Raw genomic sequence first — 18712 nt, 5'->3', positions numbered from 1 at the left:
TAGACAGTTGTGAATTGGGGTTTATGATATTTTACAGTTATTGCTGAAGCTATGCAAAGGATCCAAAAATGCATTATTGTAGTAATTTTATAGAATTACTTGGACTTGATATTTCAATGAAAATTCTCATATATTTGGTTAACCCTTTTTATCTCATTAAAGTTAGCTTGGTTTCTAGTTCTTGGCATAAATTTGGTAAGCAAATCAACGTCTTTTGTAGAGTTTAGCTTGATGTTCTATTATATATCGAAGAAGAATCGGTATTGATTAATTCAATAGTATCAATTTTATTGATCTTACAAGGATAAAAATGGTATTTGGATTTACAGAGAGTATGTAATCAAATATATTTGACTTTAAAAATAAAGAAATAAAAATAATTAAATTATTCAAAAATAAAAATATAGGGACTAGATTTAACAAATGAAAAACATAGAAAAACTAAGTTTAAAGAAATAGAGAAGGGAGAAAAATAGAGGAGAAGCGAAGAGAATAGAAAAAAGAAAAAAAGAAAGTTTAAAAATAAAATAAAAGAATTATATTATTCAAAACGAAAAAATATAGGGAGCAATTGTATAATTTAACTTAAAATTTTCGTTTAAAATGATGATTTAATGTATCACCTCGACTTTCTCGTTACATTAACTACAATTAACAACTTAATAACTAAAATATTACAATACGATAACGTAAGTGACTAAAACGTTACATTTGAATCATAAATAATTAAAATGTAACCTGAGGTAAACAAAAGTGACTATTTTGATAATTTACCCTATCTCATATATATATATATATATATATATATACATTATTTGTATATTTTTAATCATATGACACTATTTTATTAGTGCTTTAAATAGTTATTCTCATTTTTATTTTTCGGTTCGGTTGAGTGAAATATGGAGCAGCAAAGAAGCACATCGGAGTCGTCGCAGAGCCCTAGATCTCCACCTTCACAGCGATATCTATCAGTCTCCGTTTCCGATCCCGTTAAATTAGGCAATGGCGTCCAAGGTTACATCTCTTATCGCGTCATCACTAAGGTAATCCTTCTTTTCTTCTTTCTTTCTTCTCCTTTTAATTTAAATACTGATGATATATTTGGGGGGGGGGGGAATTCTATTGTTTGGATAGACCAATTTCCCGGAATACCAAGGGTCGGAAAAGATTGTTATTAGGCGTTACAGTGACTTCGTTTGGTTACGTGATCGCCTTTTCGACAAGTACAAAGGCATTTTCGTTCCTCCTCTCCCCGAGAAGAGTGCTGTAGGTAAACTAATTTAACATTTTTCCCCTAATTCTATTTGTTTCATTACAATGAGTTTATGATCGATTCTTTTGAGTGTAGTATTGCTTCTTTTTTTTTTAGTAATTCTGAATGCATCTTTGTGGTTAAATGCGAATGCTTGCATATGAACTTTGAAGTAATTTAAGTTTATTGTTATTGCTGTTGCAGAGAAGTTCCGATTTAGTGCTGAATTTATTGAGACTAGGCGTCAAGCATTGGATGTATTTGTTAATCGAATAGCTTCTCATAATGAGCTTCAGCAGAGTGAAGATCTTAGAACCTTTCTGCAGGCAGATGAAGAGGTGATGCTTTTAGGGTTGTTGTTTTGAACAATTTGCTTGAGCTTTTATCTGTGCTTGTTTATATGATAGTAGAGATCATCTGTTAGGATTTTTCTCACGTTGAAAAGGGGGGGGGGGGGCTTAATCCATTCGTCACGTTTCTCATAATTACAATGTTAGCTTTGTGATTCCTTTAGACACTGTTGACTAAGATACCCTTTACATTTCTATGTGAGTTCTTATCCAGAATACCAGCATTGTTGCTCCATCCAGGACCATGCTGGAATTAGGGATGCTTTTTCTTCTCCTTTTCCAAATGAAAGTTTGATATTAACTTTGTAGTTTCTTTTTCAGTCAATGGAGAGACTGAGATCTCAAGAGACTGGTATTTTTAAGAAGAAGCCAGCTGATTTGATGCAGATGTTCAAGGTAAACGAGTTCATGACTTTGTGATGGCAGTGGTATGACTCTATAGGAGACTTATGCAAATAAAATTGTCTAATGACTAATGAGATTTCCTCAAACTTCAATTTGAACACTTTTTTTTTTTTTTTTCATTTTTTTGTAGTAGAGTTGATCAGGGGAGAAGTATAAACAAAAGCTCTTGCCATAATAATAATTTGTTTCTACAAATTTAACCTGGCTAATTGAGCCAGGTTTAAGGCGAGAAGACCTCATAGGCTCTAACTCAACTTATAAATCTCTCTAGATAACTTGTTGCTTCTTATCTGAAACTCAGAGGGAACTTACCACTAGCTTTTATAATAATTTGGTTTCCCATTTTTTCTGCTTTAAGGTATAACCTTTATTGCACAATTCTTGCCTCTGCCACTATTTCTCAGGCTTGAATTTAACATGTTTATGGTGTTGAAATTCTTATGTTATTTGATCTTGCATTAATTTGTCTAGAAATTAAACAGGATGTACAGTCAAAGGTGAGTGATGTTGTTCTTGGAAAGGAAAAACCTCTTGAAGAATCAAATCCTGAATATGAGAAGCTTAAACACTATGTTTTTGAGCTTGAAAATCATTTGACTGAAGCTCAGAAGCATGCATATCGTCTTTTAAAGAGACATAGAGGTGAGGATTTTGATGCTCTGAGCATTTTTTATTCTTGTTTATGTCCTTCTCATGTGTTTATTTCATTTTGGTTTGAATACCAATTGAACAATTTTTTTCATCTTTTTGTCAAAGCTCAGAGTTGGGGCAATCACTCTCTGGTTTTGGTAAAGCATCCAAGCTTCTTGGTGCTTGCGAAGGACAAGCTCTTGGCAAGGCATTTGATGAACTTGGGGCTAAATCCGAGACACTATCAATTAAGCTGCAGAAGGAGGTAGGCTGCCTTTTAAGTTTGAGCCTTTTCCTTTGGTAATTTGTTTTGCAGCCTTTGAGGGCATGCATGTTTGTGGTCAGATATATGATACCCAAACTTTTTCATATAAGTGGTTCACATAGGTAACATTATGTTTCCACAATCCTTGAATTGACTACAGGCCCATCAACTCTTGATGAATTTTGAAGAACCCGTGAAGGATTATGTCCGTGCTGTCCAGTCCATAAAGGTGCGTTAGGCTGCTGTCTTGTGTAATGTTTAATGGCTGGCATATACTAATTAGCAGGCATAGCTTTCCATGGAGAAAAATTGAAGAACAATTTGTTTTCTAGCTACAATGATTAAATCAGTTAAGTAGGAAGGAAATAATATCGTGGAATCATTGATGGAGCATCTTCTGAACTGAGCTCTATTTTTATCTTTTTTGATAATATTGATGTGGAAGGTTTATGACAATTCCATACGAGACCCACTTGCATTCATGTTATGACAGGTCACAATAGGAGAGAGAGCTAACGCATTCAGGCACCAGTGTGAACTGGCTGAAACAATGAAGTTGAAGGAGATAAATCTGTATGCTTCTAGTCTTCCATATTTTACTCCTCTTTCTTCCTCCCTTTTCTTTTTAGCTATCTATTGTTGGCGGACTCTTTGCATGATACTTTGATATTTGCAAACAAGCAGCTTATTTGACAATCTTTATAATTTTTATTTCGTTTGTAATTTGAGAATATTTATTGTTTGCAGTGACAAGCTCATGCTAACACGCTCTGATAGGGTGGGAGAGGCTGAGCAAGAGTACAAGGAGGCAAGTCATTTTATCTTATACGCCTATTGGGTCTAATTGCTTTAGCCTCTGCTAATACAAGTATTGTGATTGCAGTTGAAGGCCGAGAGTGAGGAGGTGACAAGAAGATTTGAGACAATTGTGAGACGGATGAATGAAGAGATAGTTCGATTTCAGGAACAGAAAACACAAGATATGCGGATTGCCTTTCATGAGTTTGCGAAGGGACAAGCTCGACTGGCAAAAAGTATTGCGGATGCCTGGCGAAGTCTCCTTCCTAAGCTGGAAGCTTGCTCTGACACTTCCTGACCTAATGAATTAGGAGTAGTAAGTAGTAATGACCTGGATGGTTTTCTTATATTTGAGGGATGGCAGATTAGATCTTGCATTGTAATAACTTGAACTATCAGGAGCTAGGTCTGCCATTATTTGCTCTACCATTCATTGTTCGTTGGGACTCTTGGATTTTCTTTGTACAATTTTAGTGTCTAGGTTTTTTTTTTTTTCACGTGTAAATTTAGGCCTTTTTTATTATTCAATAAAAAGAATTTCATTCATGCAATTGATACAAGTAATCATCACTATTGAAGATAATTAAAATAAAAATCAAATTAAGGAAAAAAAAGGAAAAAGATTTGGTGTTTTAAACTTTACATCTAGGATTCGGAGTTGACAAGTGTCTTATAACGATATAGTAAAATATTAAAATAAAATATATACATGTCAATTTTTAGAATTGCTTGTGGAATAAAAAAATACACTAAATCGTGTATTAGATACTAACTCAAATAAAAAGTAATTAGAATATATAATATTTCAAATAAAAATAATTAGAATATATAATATTTAAAATAAATTTTAAATCATAAATTAAATAATTGTATTATATTAAAAGATTATATTTATACAATGTTTAATATATGGACTTGGAGATGTAGATTCGAATTTTATTTTTCAAATTTCATTGCTATTATTTTGATTGTCAAATTAATTTGGATGTCTAAATTATTTAAACAATTAAAAGTTTTAAAGGTAAATTATCTAAATAATTATACAATATTTATTGTAAAGTGAAATTATTTATTATAATTATTAATAATTAAAAATAGCATAAAGTAATTCTAAACAAAGTATAAACTAAAAGTAAAATTAAAATGAATAACAACATACTATGATAAAGTCAACTTTTAACGTTAAAGAATATAATAATAGGATTTTATTAAAATCATTTTTAAAAATTGACTTTCATTTTTAGCAAAAAGATCTCTCCATAAGTTGATATCATATGTAACGTTCTAAATTCAATAGTTACAAAAAAGTTAAAATTGAATTGTATTGAGAATGGGTGATACACTTGTAACACCCAAATTTCTAATAACTTGGAAATTAGGAATAATTGGAGGATTAAATTGAAAGAAACCATAAGTTGGTGACCTCCATTAAAAGAAATGGGAAGGCTGGAAACTAAATTGGACATGGTTGAAAGCATAACTTGTTTCGGTTAGGATGGAACCCACCGGTTCCTTAGTGGGTGACATAATAATTAGCGATGGATGGTTCTCCTAAGGTTGATAATAGTGCAGGAAGGGCTATAAATAAATGGGAGATGGCTCCTAAGGATGATTTTTCTTCCCGGCCTTATTTCATTTTCTCTTCACCTTCTTCAGTGGTTTTGAAGAAGAGGAGCCCATGGAAGGTTCTGCAGGAGCAGACTTCATAAGGATTAAGATGAAAAAGTATGGACACAGGCAAGCGGGTAAGGTTCTTAACCCTTCTGTATACGTAAAAGTTAAGAAATGAGGTAATGGATCTTTAGAACTGTTTTAAGGGTTCTACATAATATGAAAGTTTAAGCTTTTAAGATTAAATGCAAGTTTAACCATTTAGTTGTAAGTTGCTGCTAGGAGAATGGAAGCTTTGGTGTTCGAGAGAAGGAATAAGCTATGAAAACGATTAAGTTTCAAGTATGTTCCAAACTCCAAGCATACTGTTATGGTCTACGTTGTTTAAGTATGCCATGGAACATCCTGAGATATGGCCTGGGAGTTTGTACATCGTAAGCAGGGTGTTCGCTAGTAGTATGGTAAACTAGCATCTTCTAGAAGACTTTCAGCAGAGTTCGCCAGCAAGATCGATGAAATAGTGTATGTCTAAGGACGTGGTAAGGAGTGTTTTCCAATTGTTTCGCGAGGTGGGGTTCGCCAGTTGGTTTGGCAAGCTAAGGTTTGCTAGTTGGTTTGGTGAGTAGGGGTTTGCCAGTTCGTTTGGCGAACTAGGGTTGGCCGGTATAAGTTGAGTTACACTTGAATTAGGAAGTTGAATTGTTTTCCAATTATGGCATTATCCATGCACGTAACTTTCTCCTAAGTCAAGTAGGGTATACGAAGAGTACTAAAACACTTAGTGCCTATAAATTAAGTCATTTCCATTAAAAAAATTTCTCTTATTGACTATTATTTTGTCAAGTCCCTGTTTTGAACTGAAGCTCTCAGAAACCAAGGTAAGCCTCTATTCTGCTAGGATTAATTGTCTAGGGACTAGGTTCGCTCATATGTTTGAATTTTGTGTTTTGTTAAGTAATTTATGTTTATGTATGTTTCGAACTAGTTGGACCATCTACTAGCAAAGACAAAGGAAAATCAAAACTTTTTTAAATTCTTAGCTAATTGGTGATTGTTCAGGGATTGCCATTTGTGTGCGAACCATTATGTTTTCAGGAGCTTAGGGTTTTTAAAACTAAGTTCCAAGAGAAAGGTTTTCTATAAACCCCGTTTTCAAAATATGTGATTATGTTTTAAAGATATGTTTTATGCGTGTTTCTACGTGAGCTTATGTTTTAAATGTTTTAAGATATGATTTCAAGCATGATTTTACAAACTATGTTTTTGTAGTTGCTATACAAGCTCTATGTGAAAAGTATTTTATGCGAGCTCTTTATGTGAGCCTTACGTTTGATATATTGGCATGCCAAAGGATTGTGACTACTCACCTATAAACTCTGTGATTTGGGCATTGAGGCCTTGAGACATGTGGAGAGATAAGGGGATGTCGAGTTATGCTCCATTCAAAGGGACATGTTGGTGTATAGGAGAGTGTTTTACTTTATGCTACACTTATGGGACTTGTTAAGGACTCTCTGAGTCACAAGTGAGGCAATATAAGGAGATTCACTTATCCAATAGTAAGATATGACAAGTATAAGAACATGATATATGTTCAGGAACAAGAATAAACACAAGGACATGTCAAGTACATGACTATGTTTTATGTTTTCTTACGAAAAGAAGACAAGGTTTTAAGTATGATTTTCAACAAGCACATGTGAAACTATTTTACAAACTTATATGTTTCTCTAACAAGCAGGTAACTGCAAACTGGGTCTCGCACCTTTTCTGCGAGCTAGCTCGGGATGTGGTTTTCAAACTAAGCTTTGTTTTAACTCCATATTTTAAGCATACTATGTTGTTTTCTGTATATTCACTGAGTTCTCAATGAACTCATCCACTCCTCTCTTACTTCATAGATAAGTAGATCGCGAAAGGTAGTGGCGAGGTGATTGATCCAAGCAAGGCTAGTCAGGATGGGTATCATTGAACGCTGGGAAAAGGCAATGTAGTTAAATTCTTGGGATTAGAATCGTTATATTAGATGACTTTGCTATTATATCACACAAATTTTCCTTAAGCTTATTTTATTTTCAATTCTGCAAACCATGAAGTTAATTATTTATTTGTTTAATTATTGTTGACTTCCTTTCAATATGAATAAAGTTCTAAGCTTTATTAACCTTCCTTTTGTGTGTGACCTGTTATGTTATTTTAATTTTGACTAAGCATAACTTAACTCTTTATGTGCACCAGTTTTGATGAGAGGTATCCATGCATGTGACCCTTATGTGTTTACGACCCCGAAATTACTTGTGTATTTTATTCAAGTATACGAACCCTGAAAATCTCGAGTTTTTACCTTATGCGAACCTTTCCTCTTTATGTACATTTTATGTGCTCACATGTTTTATATTCCATGCATGTTATTATAAAATTTCACTGTATTATGATAACTTAGAACATTTTTATGTTGTATCCGTGGTGTATTGGAGGTTAGGTTGGGAGTTAATAGTGAGTCACTCTGGTGGCTAATGTGGCACGCCGAATTTGGGTTGAACCAACTCGGCCAGGTCTGGGGTGTTACATGCCATGTTTGTGTAAACATGAGATATGATGAGATATGCATACATTGCTTATTTGTGGGAAAAACCTGCATGGGATAGACAAAGTTAGGAAAGGAAATGAGGATTGACCTTATTAGATACCGCCTCGAGTGAAGCTCCGGGACTTACGGAGGGAACATTGCGGTGTTCAAACATTAAGATTAGGTGGTGTAAAAGAGGTAATGGGAGGAGGATTTGAGAAATAAAATCATGGAAAAGAATTTACCACGATGACAGTATCTACTAGTCCTTCGAGGCAACACCGTGACAACAGTATATAGCGTAAGACCATAGATGAAATATGCTATGGCAATCTGGCATAAGGTATATGGCCACATGGTACACGGTATAAGGTATATGGTGTAAGACCATAAATGAAAGATGCGATGGTAGCCAAGTATGATGAGTAACACCATGGATGAAAGAATATATGGCATCATAAGGTAGTACACCAGGATGGAAAAACGGTATAAGACCATGGATGAAAGACTCCATGGCATCCATAGAGGTAGTCCGCTGAGACAGTAAACACAGAATAGAGATAGTCCGCTGGGACAATAAACACAAAATAGAGATAGTCCACTGGGATAGTAAACATAGAATAAAGATAGTCCATTGAGACAATAAACATAAAATAGATAGTCCATTAGGACAATAAACACAGAACAAATAAAGTCTGTTAAGACAGTAAACACGAGGTAAGCCAACTGGGACAGTAAACAGAGGGTAAGTCCGATTGGACGTAGAGAACAAGGAAAAAAGGTATAAGACCATAGCTCAGCTATGGAAACCCATAGAGTCTACCATAGAACAGATGCAGAAGTACGCAAAGACCTCGAGTGAAGGGTATACGACTGGAAACACGAAAATTTATGTGTTTTTACATGCCCTTTTTATCTTAAAATCATGCTATTTCGGTTAAATTCTTGTCGAAAAATAATTAAATATTATAAAATAATTAAATTATGTTAAAAATATGAATATGATGAATTTTAATTAATTTTATAGTTAATTTTGATTAATTTTTACTATTTTCGACAAATTCGCATAAAGGGCGAAAATTGGCTCGACAGACAATGCTCAAAGAATAATACCGAGAAGCAATTTGAAGCATTGAGGCAAATTTATTTCCAGCCTAAGATGGTCCAAAAATGTGTGTTAATTCTTAATATAATTAATTTTAATTTATTCCCAATTTAATTTGGGCTAAATAAATTATTATTAATTAATTATGGAAAAAATGGTCTAGTTGAACAGCATTGGTTGAACCGAATCTAGTGAACCGAACCAGCCACCAATTGGGCTGCCCAGAACCACCCATATGCTGACCCAAATCAGCATTTTATCTGACTAAATAAGCTTGCAAAGAAGCCCTTGAAGAACTTTCAACCTTGCATTCAAATACCTCTAAAAAATGTGACTTTATGGATTTGCCCCAGGCTATTTTTAGCAAAGTTGAATCTCTCAACTTTGCCATGTGTGTGGCCAGCCAAGGGGGGCCTCTTTGGCTGATGGAATTTTCTATTTTTAGTAGCCACAATCAGCTATAAAAGCCACCCCTTGCTGATCATTCAAATCATCCCTCACACTCTCATTCTCTCTTCTCCTCTCACTTTCTCTCAACTTTTCCTTCCCATTTTCCCTTTTGTTCAAGTGCTGATTTCTTCTCTTGGAAAAGAGGTCATCATCAGCCATTTTTGAGCAGAAATTAAAGTGTTCATAAGCCACCTTGATAACCGAGGACAATAGAGAACGAAGAACAGAGAAATTAGTTAAGCCACAGAGAAACACCGGATTTGCTTCCTGTTCCCTATCTCTTTAAATTTCGTTGTTGTTTTGACAAACATGAATATTTATGCTATTGAAATGGTTATTTTAATCAATCTAGCTTGAATTTAATCCGTGTTGGGTTGATTATAATTTGACTGCTTGAATTATTGAAATTGTGTTTGTGCTGTTATAGGCCTCGGTAAGATGCTTGATTAAGTAAAATCATGCCTAAGATATTCTTGCAATATTAAATGTTAGATAAATAATGAATTAATTATTAAATCTTATTGAAATTGTAATTAGTCAACACAATACTTAATTAGTGCATGTTTATTCTTCTAAAGTAGCTGAAGTTAATTTAGAATTGTATTTGGCGATACATATGCCTTGCATAACTTGCAAGATTATTGTGATGAAACTGTTTCAAGGTAGAAATACTCTGTTACCTCACTTGATCTTTTATATGCTTGTGAAGATTGATTAATCGCTTGGATTGACATTGAAAAATGTTCAAGAGATTGATTAATTTAATAAGTATGTATGAGCAGTAGTTAGCAAATTACCGAGTTGCCGTGAATTTGTTCGTAGCAGTATAAACATAAGTTTAATAATTCTAAGTTAAAGGAATGTAATTAATCCAACACAATTATATCATCTTGATTAAACCTTATTTGAAATTGTGCATTAGAACCTTTTTATTTTTAATTTTTTTACTTAGTTTTTAATCATCTTTAAACCAAAACATTTTCCATCACCAAAGTGTTTAACATTAATTTCATTAATATTTTTACAGTCCCTGTGGGTACGATAACTCGACATTTTCTTGTTGCGATTGTGTACACTTGCACATTTTCGTCGTTCCAAGTTTTTGGCGCTGTTGCTGGGGACTATTTTTTAAAAAAAGTCATTATTTGTGAATCTGTTTTTACATTTTGGTTTATTTATTTTCCTATTTAAATCTTTACTTACTTAATCTTTCTATGATTACTTCAGGTGTTTATGAGTATTGACCAGATTATCGACTTACTCCCTGTGGATCCTAAAATAGAACGAACCTTTCGACAACGAAGAAAACAAGCAAACGAGAGAAGGACCGAAGATATAAACTTTGAGAATATGAATCAAGGAAACGGAGCAAACCTTGCTCAGAATCCTATCCTTATTGCTGATGATAGGGATAGAGCTTTACGACAGTATGCTGTGCCAATATTTAACGATCTTAATCCAGGTATTAAGAGCCCGAAATCGAGGCACAACAATTCGATCTGAAGTCAATTATGTTCCAGATGCTTCAGACTGTGGGCCAATTCAATGGAATGCCTACTGAAGATCCTCATCTTCACTTAAGATTATTTATGGAAGTGAGCGATTCTTTCAAGTTAGCCGGAGTACCCGAAGATGCATTACGACTGAAGCTGTTCCCATATTCGCTAAGGGATAGAGCTGTGCCTGGTTGAACTCATTGCCACCGAACTCCATTTTTACATGGCAAGAGTTAGCCGAGAGATTCCTCATGAAGTATTTCCCGCCGAGCAAGAATGCCAACTTGAGGAATGAGATCACTGCCTTCCAACAAATGATGATGAGTCCCTATATGAGGCATGGGAAAGGTACAAAGAGTTATTACGAAAGTGCCCTCATCATGGAATCCCACATTGCATTCAACTTGAGACATTCTATAATGGTCTCAACGCTCATACGAGGATGGTAGTGGACGCCTCTACTAATGGTGCTCTCATTTCTAAGTCTTATAATGAGGCTTACGAAATTATTGAGAGGATTACTAGCAACAATTATCAATGGTCAACCAATCGAGCAGCATCAGGAAGACGAGTCACTTGAATACATGAAGTGGACGCTCTCACTTCACTCGCATCTTAGGTATCTTCAATATCCTCAATGCTTAAGAATTTTACCACTAATGGGTCTAACAGTTTTCCAACCCAACCACCTAACAAATTTGAGAATATAGCCTGTGTGTATTGTGTGGAAGGACATTTGTTTGAAGAATGTCCATCGAACCCCGAATCCGTATATTACATAGGTAACCAAAATTAAAATCGAGGAAGGCAAGGACTACAATCCAACTTTTATAACTCATTGTGAAAAATCACCCGAATTTTTCCTAGAGCAACCAAGGGGCTGGAATCAGTAACACTTACACCCAACCTAGACCAACTCAGCTGCCTAGTTTCTCCCAACAAGTTCAGAAACTAACCCAAGTGGAACCATCCAATAGCTTAGAGAATCTATTGAAGGCATACATGGCGAAAAACGACGCCACTCTAAGGAATTTAAAGAATCAAGTGGGCCAGCTTGCTACTGAACTCAGGAACCGACCACAAGGTGCTCTACCTAGTGACATAGAGAATCCGAGAAATCTGGGGAAGGAACATTGTAAAGCGTTAACATTGAGGAGTGGAAAGAAAGTAGAGCCTAACATTGTCGAAGTTGAAAAGGAGCCAACGACGCCAAGATTTAGAAGAAGTTCAACCAAGTGTTGAAATTCCGTTTCACCGAACCGAATCGCAAAACCCGACAAAGTAACCTCGGGACCACTAATTCTGATCAACTAACAATGTCGTTTGATGCAGAATTGCCTCCAAAGACGAATCAACTAGAATCACTCCCAGTAATGAAACCACCACCACCCTACCCTCAAAGACTTGTAAATGTACGGAGATTCAATTCAAGAAGTTCCTTGACATACTGAAGCAACTTCACATCAACATCCCGTTAGTTAAAGCACTTAAGCAAATTCCGAACTACGTCAAGTTCATGAAAGATATCTTGTCTAAGAAACGAAGACTTAGAGAATTTGAGACGGTAGCTCTGACAAAGGAATGTAGTGCATATCTTTAAGACAAACTACCCCCAAAATTGAAGGATCCTGGATGTTTTACCATACCGTGCAACATTCGAGCAACATATTGTGGTAAGGCATTATGTGACTTAGGTGCAAGTATCAGCTTGATGCCTATGTCAATATTTAGGAAGTTAGGGATAGGAGAAGTTAGACCAACTACAGTTACGCTTCAACGAGCAGATCGATCCTTAGTACATCCAGAAGGAAAAATCGAGGACGTATTGGTACTCGTAGATAAGTTTATCTTTCCTGATGACTTTGTAATTCTAGATTTTGAAGCAGACAAAGAAGTACCAATCATCCTAGGAAGGCCGTTCCTAGCAACTGGAAGGACCCTTATTGATGCGCAGAAGGGCGAGCTCACTATGCTTTTTCAGGATGATTAGGTAACATTTAACGTCTTTAAGTCTATACGATTTCCTGACACAATGGATGATTGTTCTGCAGTGTCCGATTTAGAGGATTTAATAGTGGAGAAGGAACTCAACTGTGTTGAGGACCCACTGGAAATAATTTTGACATTGGATCCTCAAAATGATGAAGAGGAGGATGAATACTTAGCTTTGCTAGAAGCTAATCAAAGGGGATTTAGTCCGCAATCCTGTTTTGAATCTTTGGAGTTAGAAAAGAGGGACTATTCCCAACTAAAAGTGTCGATCGAGGAGCCACCTAAATTAGAACTCAAGGTATTACCTTCTTATTTAAAATACTTTTATTTAGGTAACACTTCTACTCTGCCTATGATTGTTTCAGCAAAATTGACCACTACGCAAGAAGAGAAACTTATCTTAGTTCTGAAACAATTCAAGAAGGCCATCAGATAGACCATAGCTAATATTCGTGGTATTAGTCCATCTTTATGCATGCATAAGATTATCCTAGAAGATGGAAAAAAAGGGATGATCGATGGACAACGGAGACTGAACCCCATCATGAAAGATGTAGTAAAAAAAGAGATTATTAAGTGGTTAGATGCGTGTATCATCTATCCTATCTCAGATAGTTCATAGGTAAGCCCAGTCCAGTGCGTGCCAAAAAAAGGAGGTATCACGATCGTAGGGAACGAGAACAACGAGTTGATTTCAACTAGAACAGTTACGAGATGGAAAATCTGCATCGATTATCGGAAGTCGAACAATGCGACTAGGAAAGATCACTCATGAAGTATTTCCGCCGAGCAAGAATGCCAACTTGAGGAATGAGATCACCGCCTTCAACAAATGATGATGAGTCCCTATATGAGGCATGGGAAAGGTACAAAGAGTTATTACGAAGTGCCCTCATCATGGAATCCCACATTGCATTCAACTTGAGACATTCTATAATGGTCTCAACGCTCATCGAGGATGGTAGTGGACGCCTCTACTAATGGTGCTCTCATTTCTAAGTCTTATAATGAGGCTTACGAAATTATTGAGAGGATTACTAGCAACAATTATCAATGGTCAACCAATCGAAAAGATCGGAAGACGAGTCACTTGAATACATGAAGTGGACGCTCTCACTTCACTCGCATCTTAGGTATCTTCAATATCCTCAATGCTTAAGAATTTTACCACTAATGGGTCTAACAGTTTTCCAACCCAACCACCTAACAAATTTGAGAATATAGCTCATGTGTATTGTGTGGAAGGACATTTGTTTGAAGAATGTCCATCGAACCCCGAATCCGTATATTACATAGGTAACCAAAATTAAAATCGAGGAAGGCAAGGACTACAATCCAACTTTTATAACTCATTGTGAAAAATCACCCGAATTTTTCCTAGAGCAACCAAGGGGCTGGAATCAGTAACACTTACACCCAACCTAGACCAACTCAGCTGCCTAGTTTCTCCCAACAAGTTCAGAAACTAACCCAAGTGGAACCATCCAATAGCTTAGAGAATCTATTGAAGGCATACATGGCGGCAACGACGCCACTCTAAGGAATTTAAAGAATCAAGTGGGCCAGCTTGCTACTGAACTCAGGAACCGACCACAAGGTGCTCTACCTAGTGACATAGAGAATCCGAGAAATCTGGGGAAGGAACATTGTAAAGCGTTAACATTGAGGAGTGGAAAGAAAGTAGAGCCTAACATTGTCGAAGTTGAAAAGGAGCCAACTGACGCTCAAGATTTAGAAGAAGTTCAACCAAGTGTTGAAATTCCAGTTTCACCAGAACCAGAATCTGCAAAACCCGACAAAGTAACCTCAGGACCAGCTAATTCTGATCAACTAACAATGTCGTTTGATGCAGAATTGCCTCCAAAGACGAATCAACTAGAATCAGTCCCAGTAATGAAACCACCACCACCCTACCCTCAAAGACTTGAAATGAGCGGAGATTCAATTCAAGAAGTTCCTTGACATACTGAAGCAACTTCACATCAACATCCCGTTAGTTAAAGCACTTAAGCAAATTCCGAACTACGTCAAGTTCATGAAAGATATCTTGTCTAAGAAACGAAGACTTAGAGAATTTGAGACGGTAGCTCGACAAAGGAATGTAGTGCATATCTTTAAGACAAACTACCCCAAAATTGAAGGATCTGGATGTTTTACCATACCGTGCAACATTCGAGCAACATATTGTGGTAAGGCATTATGTGACTTAGGTGCAAGTATCGACTTGATGCCTATGTCAATATTTAGGAAGTTAGGGATAGGAGAAGTTAGACCAACTACGATTCGCTTCAACGAGCAGATCGATCCTTAGTACATCCAGAAGGAAAAATCGAGGACGTATTGGTACTCGTAGATAAGTTTATCTTTCCGATGACTTTGTAATTCTAGATTTTGAAGCGGACAAAGAAGTACCAATCATCCTAGGAAGGCCGTTCCTAGCAACTGGAAGGACCCTTATTGATGCGCGGAAGGCGAGCTCACTATGCTTTTTCGGGATGATTAGGTAACATTTAACGTCTTTAAGTCTATACGATTTCTGACACAATGGATGATTGTTCGCGATTGTCCGATTTAGAGGATTTAATAGTGGAGAAGGAACTCAAGCGTGTTGAGGACCCACCGAAATAATTTTGACATTGGATCCTCAAAATGATGAAGAGGAGGATGAATACTTAGCTTTGCTAGAAGCTAATCAAAGGGATTTAGTCCGCAATCTGCTTTTGAATCTTTGGAGTTAGAAAAGAGGACTATTCCCAACTAAAAGTGTCGATCGAGGAGCCACCTAAATTAGAACTCAAGGTATTACCTTCTTATTTAAAATACTTTTATTTAGGTAACACTTCTACTCTGCCTATGATTGTTTCAGCAAAATTGACCACTACGCAAGAAGAGAAACTTATCTTAGTTCAGAAACAATTCAAGAAGGCCATCAGATAGACCATAGCTAATATTCGTGGTATTAGTCCATCTTTATGCATGCATAAGATTATCCTAGAAGATGGAAAAAAAGGGATGATCGATGGACAACGGAGACTGAACCCCATCATGAAAGATGTAGTAAAAAAAGAGATTATTAAGTGGTTAGATGCGTGTATCATCTATCCTATCTCAGATAGTTCATAGGTAAGCCCAGTCCAGTGCGTGCCAAAAAAAGGAGGTATCACGATCGTAGGGAACGAGAACAACGAGTTGATTTCAACTAGAACAGTTACGAGATGGAAAATCTGCATCGATTATCGGAAGCTGAACAATGCGACTAGGAAAGATCACTTTCCTTTGTCGTTCTTGGACCAGATGCTGGATAGACTCGCAGGACGAGATTACTACTGTTTTCTGGATGGATACGTAGGGTATAATCAAATTATAGTAGCACCGAAAGATCAACACAAAACAACATTCACCTGCCCGTACAGTATGTTTGCATTTAGACGCATGCCATTTGTTTTATGTAATGCACCTGCTACATTTCAAAGATATATGATGTCTATTTTTACTGACATGGTTGAGAAATATTTGGAAGTTTTTATGGACGATTTTTCAGTATTCGAAGATACTTACGATGATTGCTTAGCCAATCTAACTAAGGTACGAAGGCGATGTGAAGAAACGAATCTTGTACTCAATTGGGAAAAGTACCATTTTATGGTACAAGAAGGAGTTGTTCTATGGAATCGGATAACGAGACATGGGATCGAGGTAGACAAAGAAAAGGTATATGTTATTGAAAAACTCCCACCTCCAATATCTGTAAAGGGTGTTAGGAGCTTTTTGGGCCACGCCAGTTTTTATCGAAGATTTATCAAGGACTTCTCTAAAGTTGCTGAACCCTTATGCAAATTATTGGAGAATGACTCTATATTTAAGTTTGATGAGGAAAGCTTAAAAGCCTTTAACGGTTTGAAGAGTCGATTAGTCACGGCACCCATAATCGTCACAACAGACTAGGATTTTCCATTCGAATTGATGTGTGACGCAAGTGACTTCGTAATTGGAGCTGTCTTGGGCCAACGAAGGAATAAAGTTTTTCATCCCATCTACTACGCAAGTCGAACCCTAACAGGAGCTCAATTGAATTATACGACAACAGAAAAATAGTTACTTGTTATTATGTTTGTTTTCGACAAGCTTCGATCTTATCTGGTAGGTACCAAAGTGACTGTCTATACGGACCACTCGACAATTAAGTATTTACTTGCGAAGAAAGACACTAAGCCGAGGCTGATCCGATGGGTACTTCTACTTCAAGAGTTCGATCTAGAAATTCAAGATCGAAAGGGAGTCAAAAATCAAGTAGCAGATCACTTGTCTAGGTTGGAGCCACAAGAAGGGAATTCTCCTCTTATACCAATTCAGGAGACATTTCCCGACGAACATATCCTGAAGGTAAATCATGTCCATAATACCCCTTGGATTGCTGATATTGCTAATTATTTAGCTTGTGGTTTGATGCCAATTGATAAGACGTATCAACAAAGGAAAAAGTTTCTTCACGATGTGAAGTACTATTTCTGAGAAGAGCCATATGCGTTTAAAAAGTGTGCAAATTAGATGATCAGGAGATGCGTGGCTGAAGATGAAATACCAAAGATTTTATACCACTGTCACTCAGCTCCAAGTGGGGGACACTTTGGAGGTACACGTACAGCGGCCAAAGTATTGTATGCCGGATTCTTTTGGCCAACACTATTCAAGGATGCATATGCTTACGTGAAGAGCTGTGATCGATGTAAAAGGGTTGGAAATGTCACCAATAGAAATGAGATGCCTCGAACAAACATCATTGAGGTAGAGTTGTTCGATGTATGGGGTATTGACTTTCTTGGTCCTTTTCCTCTGTCTTGCGGTCACAAGTACATACTAGTAGCAGTAGACTATGTGTCTAAGTGGGTCGAGGTTGAGGCATATCTGACAAACGATGCTAAGGTTGTGATGAAGTTTCTACAGAAGCATGTGTTCACAAGGTTTGGAACCGTAAGAGCTATCATCGGTGATGAAGGACCCCACTTTGTGAACAAGTGGTTAAAATGGTTATTAGACAAGCACAGAGTGAAGCACAAGGTTGCAACAGCTTACCATCCGCAGACAAATGGGCAATCTGAACTGGCAAATAAGGAGATCAAAGACATACTCGAGAAGGTAGTCTGCCCGAACCGACGAGATTGGTCCAAAAGACTAGATGATGCTTTATGGGCTTATAGAACAACATACAAGACACCTTTAGGAATGTCATCTTATAGGTTGGTCTTTGGGAAAGCTTGTTATCTACCTCTGGAGTTAGAGCACAAAGCTTACTGGGCTCTTCGACGACCCAACCTTGATCTTAAGCTTGCTAGAGAGAAACAGATGCTCCAACTAAATAAGCTAGAGGAATTCTGAATGTTCTCATACGAAAATACCAAATTACTAAAAGAAAGACTCAAGAAATGCATGACAAACACATTCGAGTTAGAGAATTTACAGCAGGTCAGCAAATCTTGTTAATTAATTCCAGATTGAAGTGCTTCCCAGATAAGTTAAAATCACATGGTCCGGTCCATTTATGATTCAACAAGTCTATCCATATGGAGTTGTTGAACTCCAAGGTAAGGGAGGTAATTTCCAAGTCAATGCTCAGCGTTTGAAACATTACTACAGAGAAAAACCTGAATGGGATCAAATCTTTTTCAGTTTATCAGATATTTAAATTTTCTTGTTTTTAATAAATTATTTAAGGTATATTTTCAGGTTTATTATGTTTAAATAAATTCTATCTAGGAGATTGGAACTTAAGCGGGACCGCTTTTGAC

At 36.5% G+C, this 18712-nt stretch overlaps 2 protein-coding genes and 2 non-coding genes across 4 annotated transcripts; 2 read left to right on the top strand and 2 right to left on the bottom strand.

Annotated features, from left to right (window-relative positions):
• The first annotated feature begins 867 nt into the window (after positions 1-867).
• LOC105766635 (sorting nexin 1) lies at positions 868-4254 on the top strand. Its single transcript, XM_012586165.2, has 10 exons — positions 868-1046; positions 1138-1273; positions 1460-1593; positions 1927-2001; positions 2493-2652; positions 2772-2905; positions 3066-3134; positions 3399-3478; positions 3653-3713; positions 3789-4254. The coding sequence occupies exons 1-10, from the start codon at positions 903-905 to the stop codon at positions 3999-4001; spliced, it is 1206 nt and encodes a 401-aa protein (XP_012441619.1). The 5' UTR covers positions 868-902; the 3' UTR covers positions 4002-4254.
• A 6961-nt stretch (positions 4255-11215) lies between these two features.
• LOC128040860 (small nucleolar RNA R71) lies at positions 11216-11321 on the bottom strand. Its single transcript, XR_008195666.1, has one exon. It is a non-coding gene; the product is annotated as a small nucleolar RNA R71 (small nucleolar RNA).
• A 615-nt stretch (positions 11322-11936) lies between these two features.
• On the top strand, positions 11937-14888 carry LOC128040456 (uncharacterized). The gene is made up of 3 exons (XM_052629207.1): positions 11937-12169; positions 12267-12498; positions 14418-14888. Exons 1-3 carry the CDS (start codon positions 11937-11939, stop codon positions 14886-14888), a joined length of 936 nt encoding a protein of 311 aa, XP_052485167.1.
• LOC128040721 (small nucleolar RNA R71) lies at positions 13727-13830 on the bottom strand. The gene has a single exon (XR_008195527.1). It is a non-coding gene; the product is annotated as a small nucleolar RNA R71 (small nucleolar RNA).
• Positions 14889-18712: the final 3824 nt, after the last annotated feature.

The sequence above is a fragment of the Gossypium raimondii genome, chromosome 4 (genome assembly GCF_025698545.1).
Source record: "Gossypium raimondii isolate GPD5lz chromosome 4, ASM2569854v1, whole genome shotgun sequence".
NCBI lineage: Eukaryota > Viridiplantae > Streptophyta > Magnoliopsida > Malvales > Malvaceae > Gossypium > Gossypium raimondii.
The sequence above is the reverse complement of the archived record's forward strand: the minus strand, read 5'-3'. Positions and strand labels throughout refer to the sequence as shown.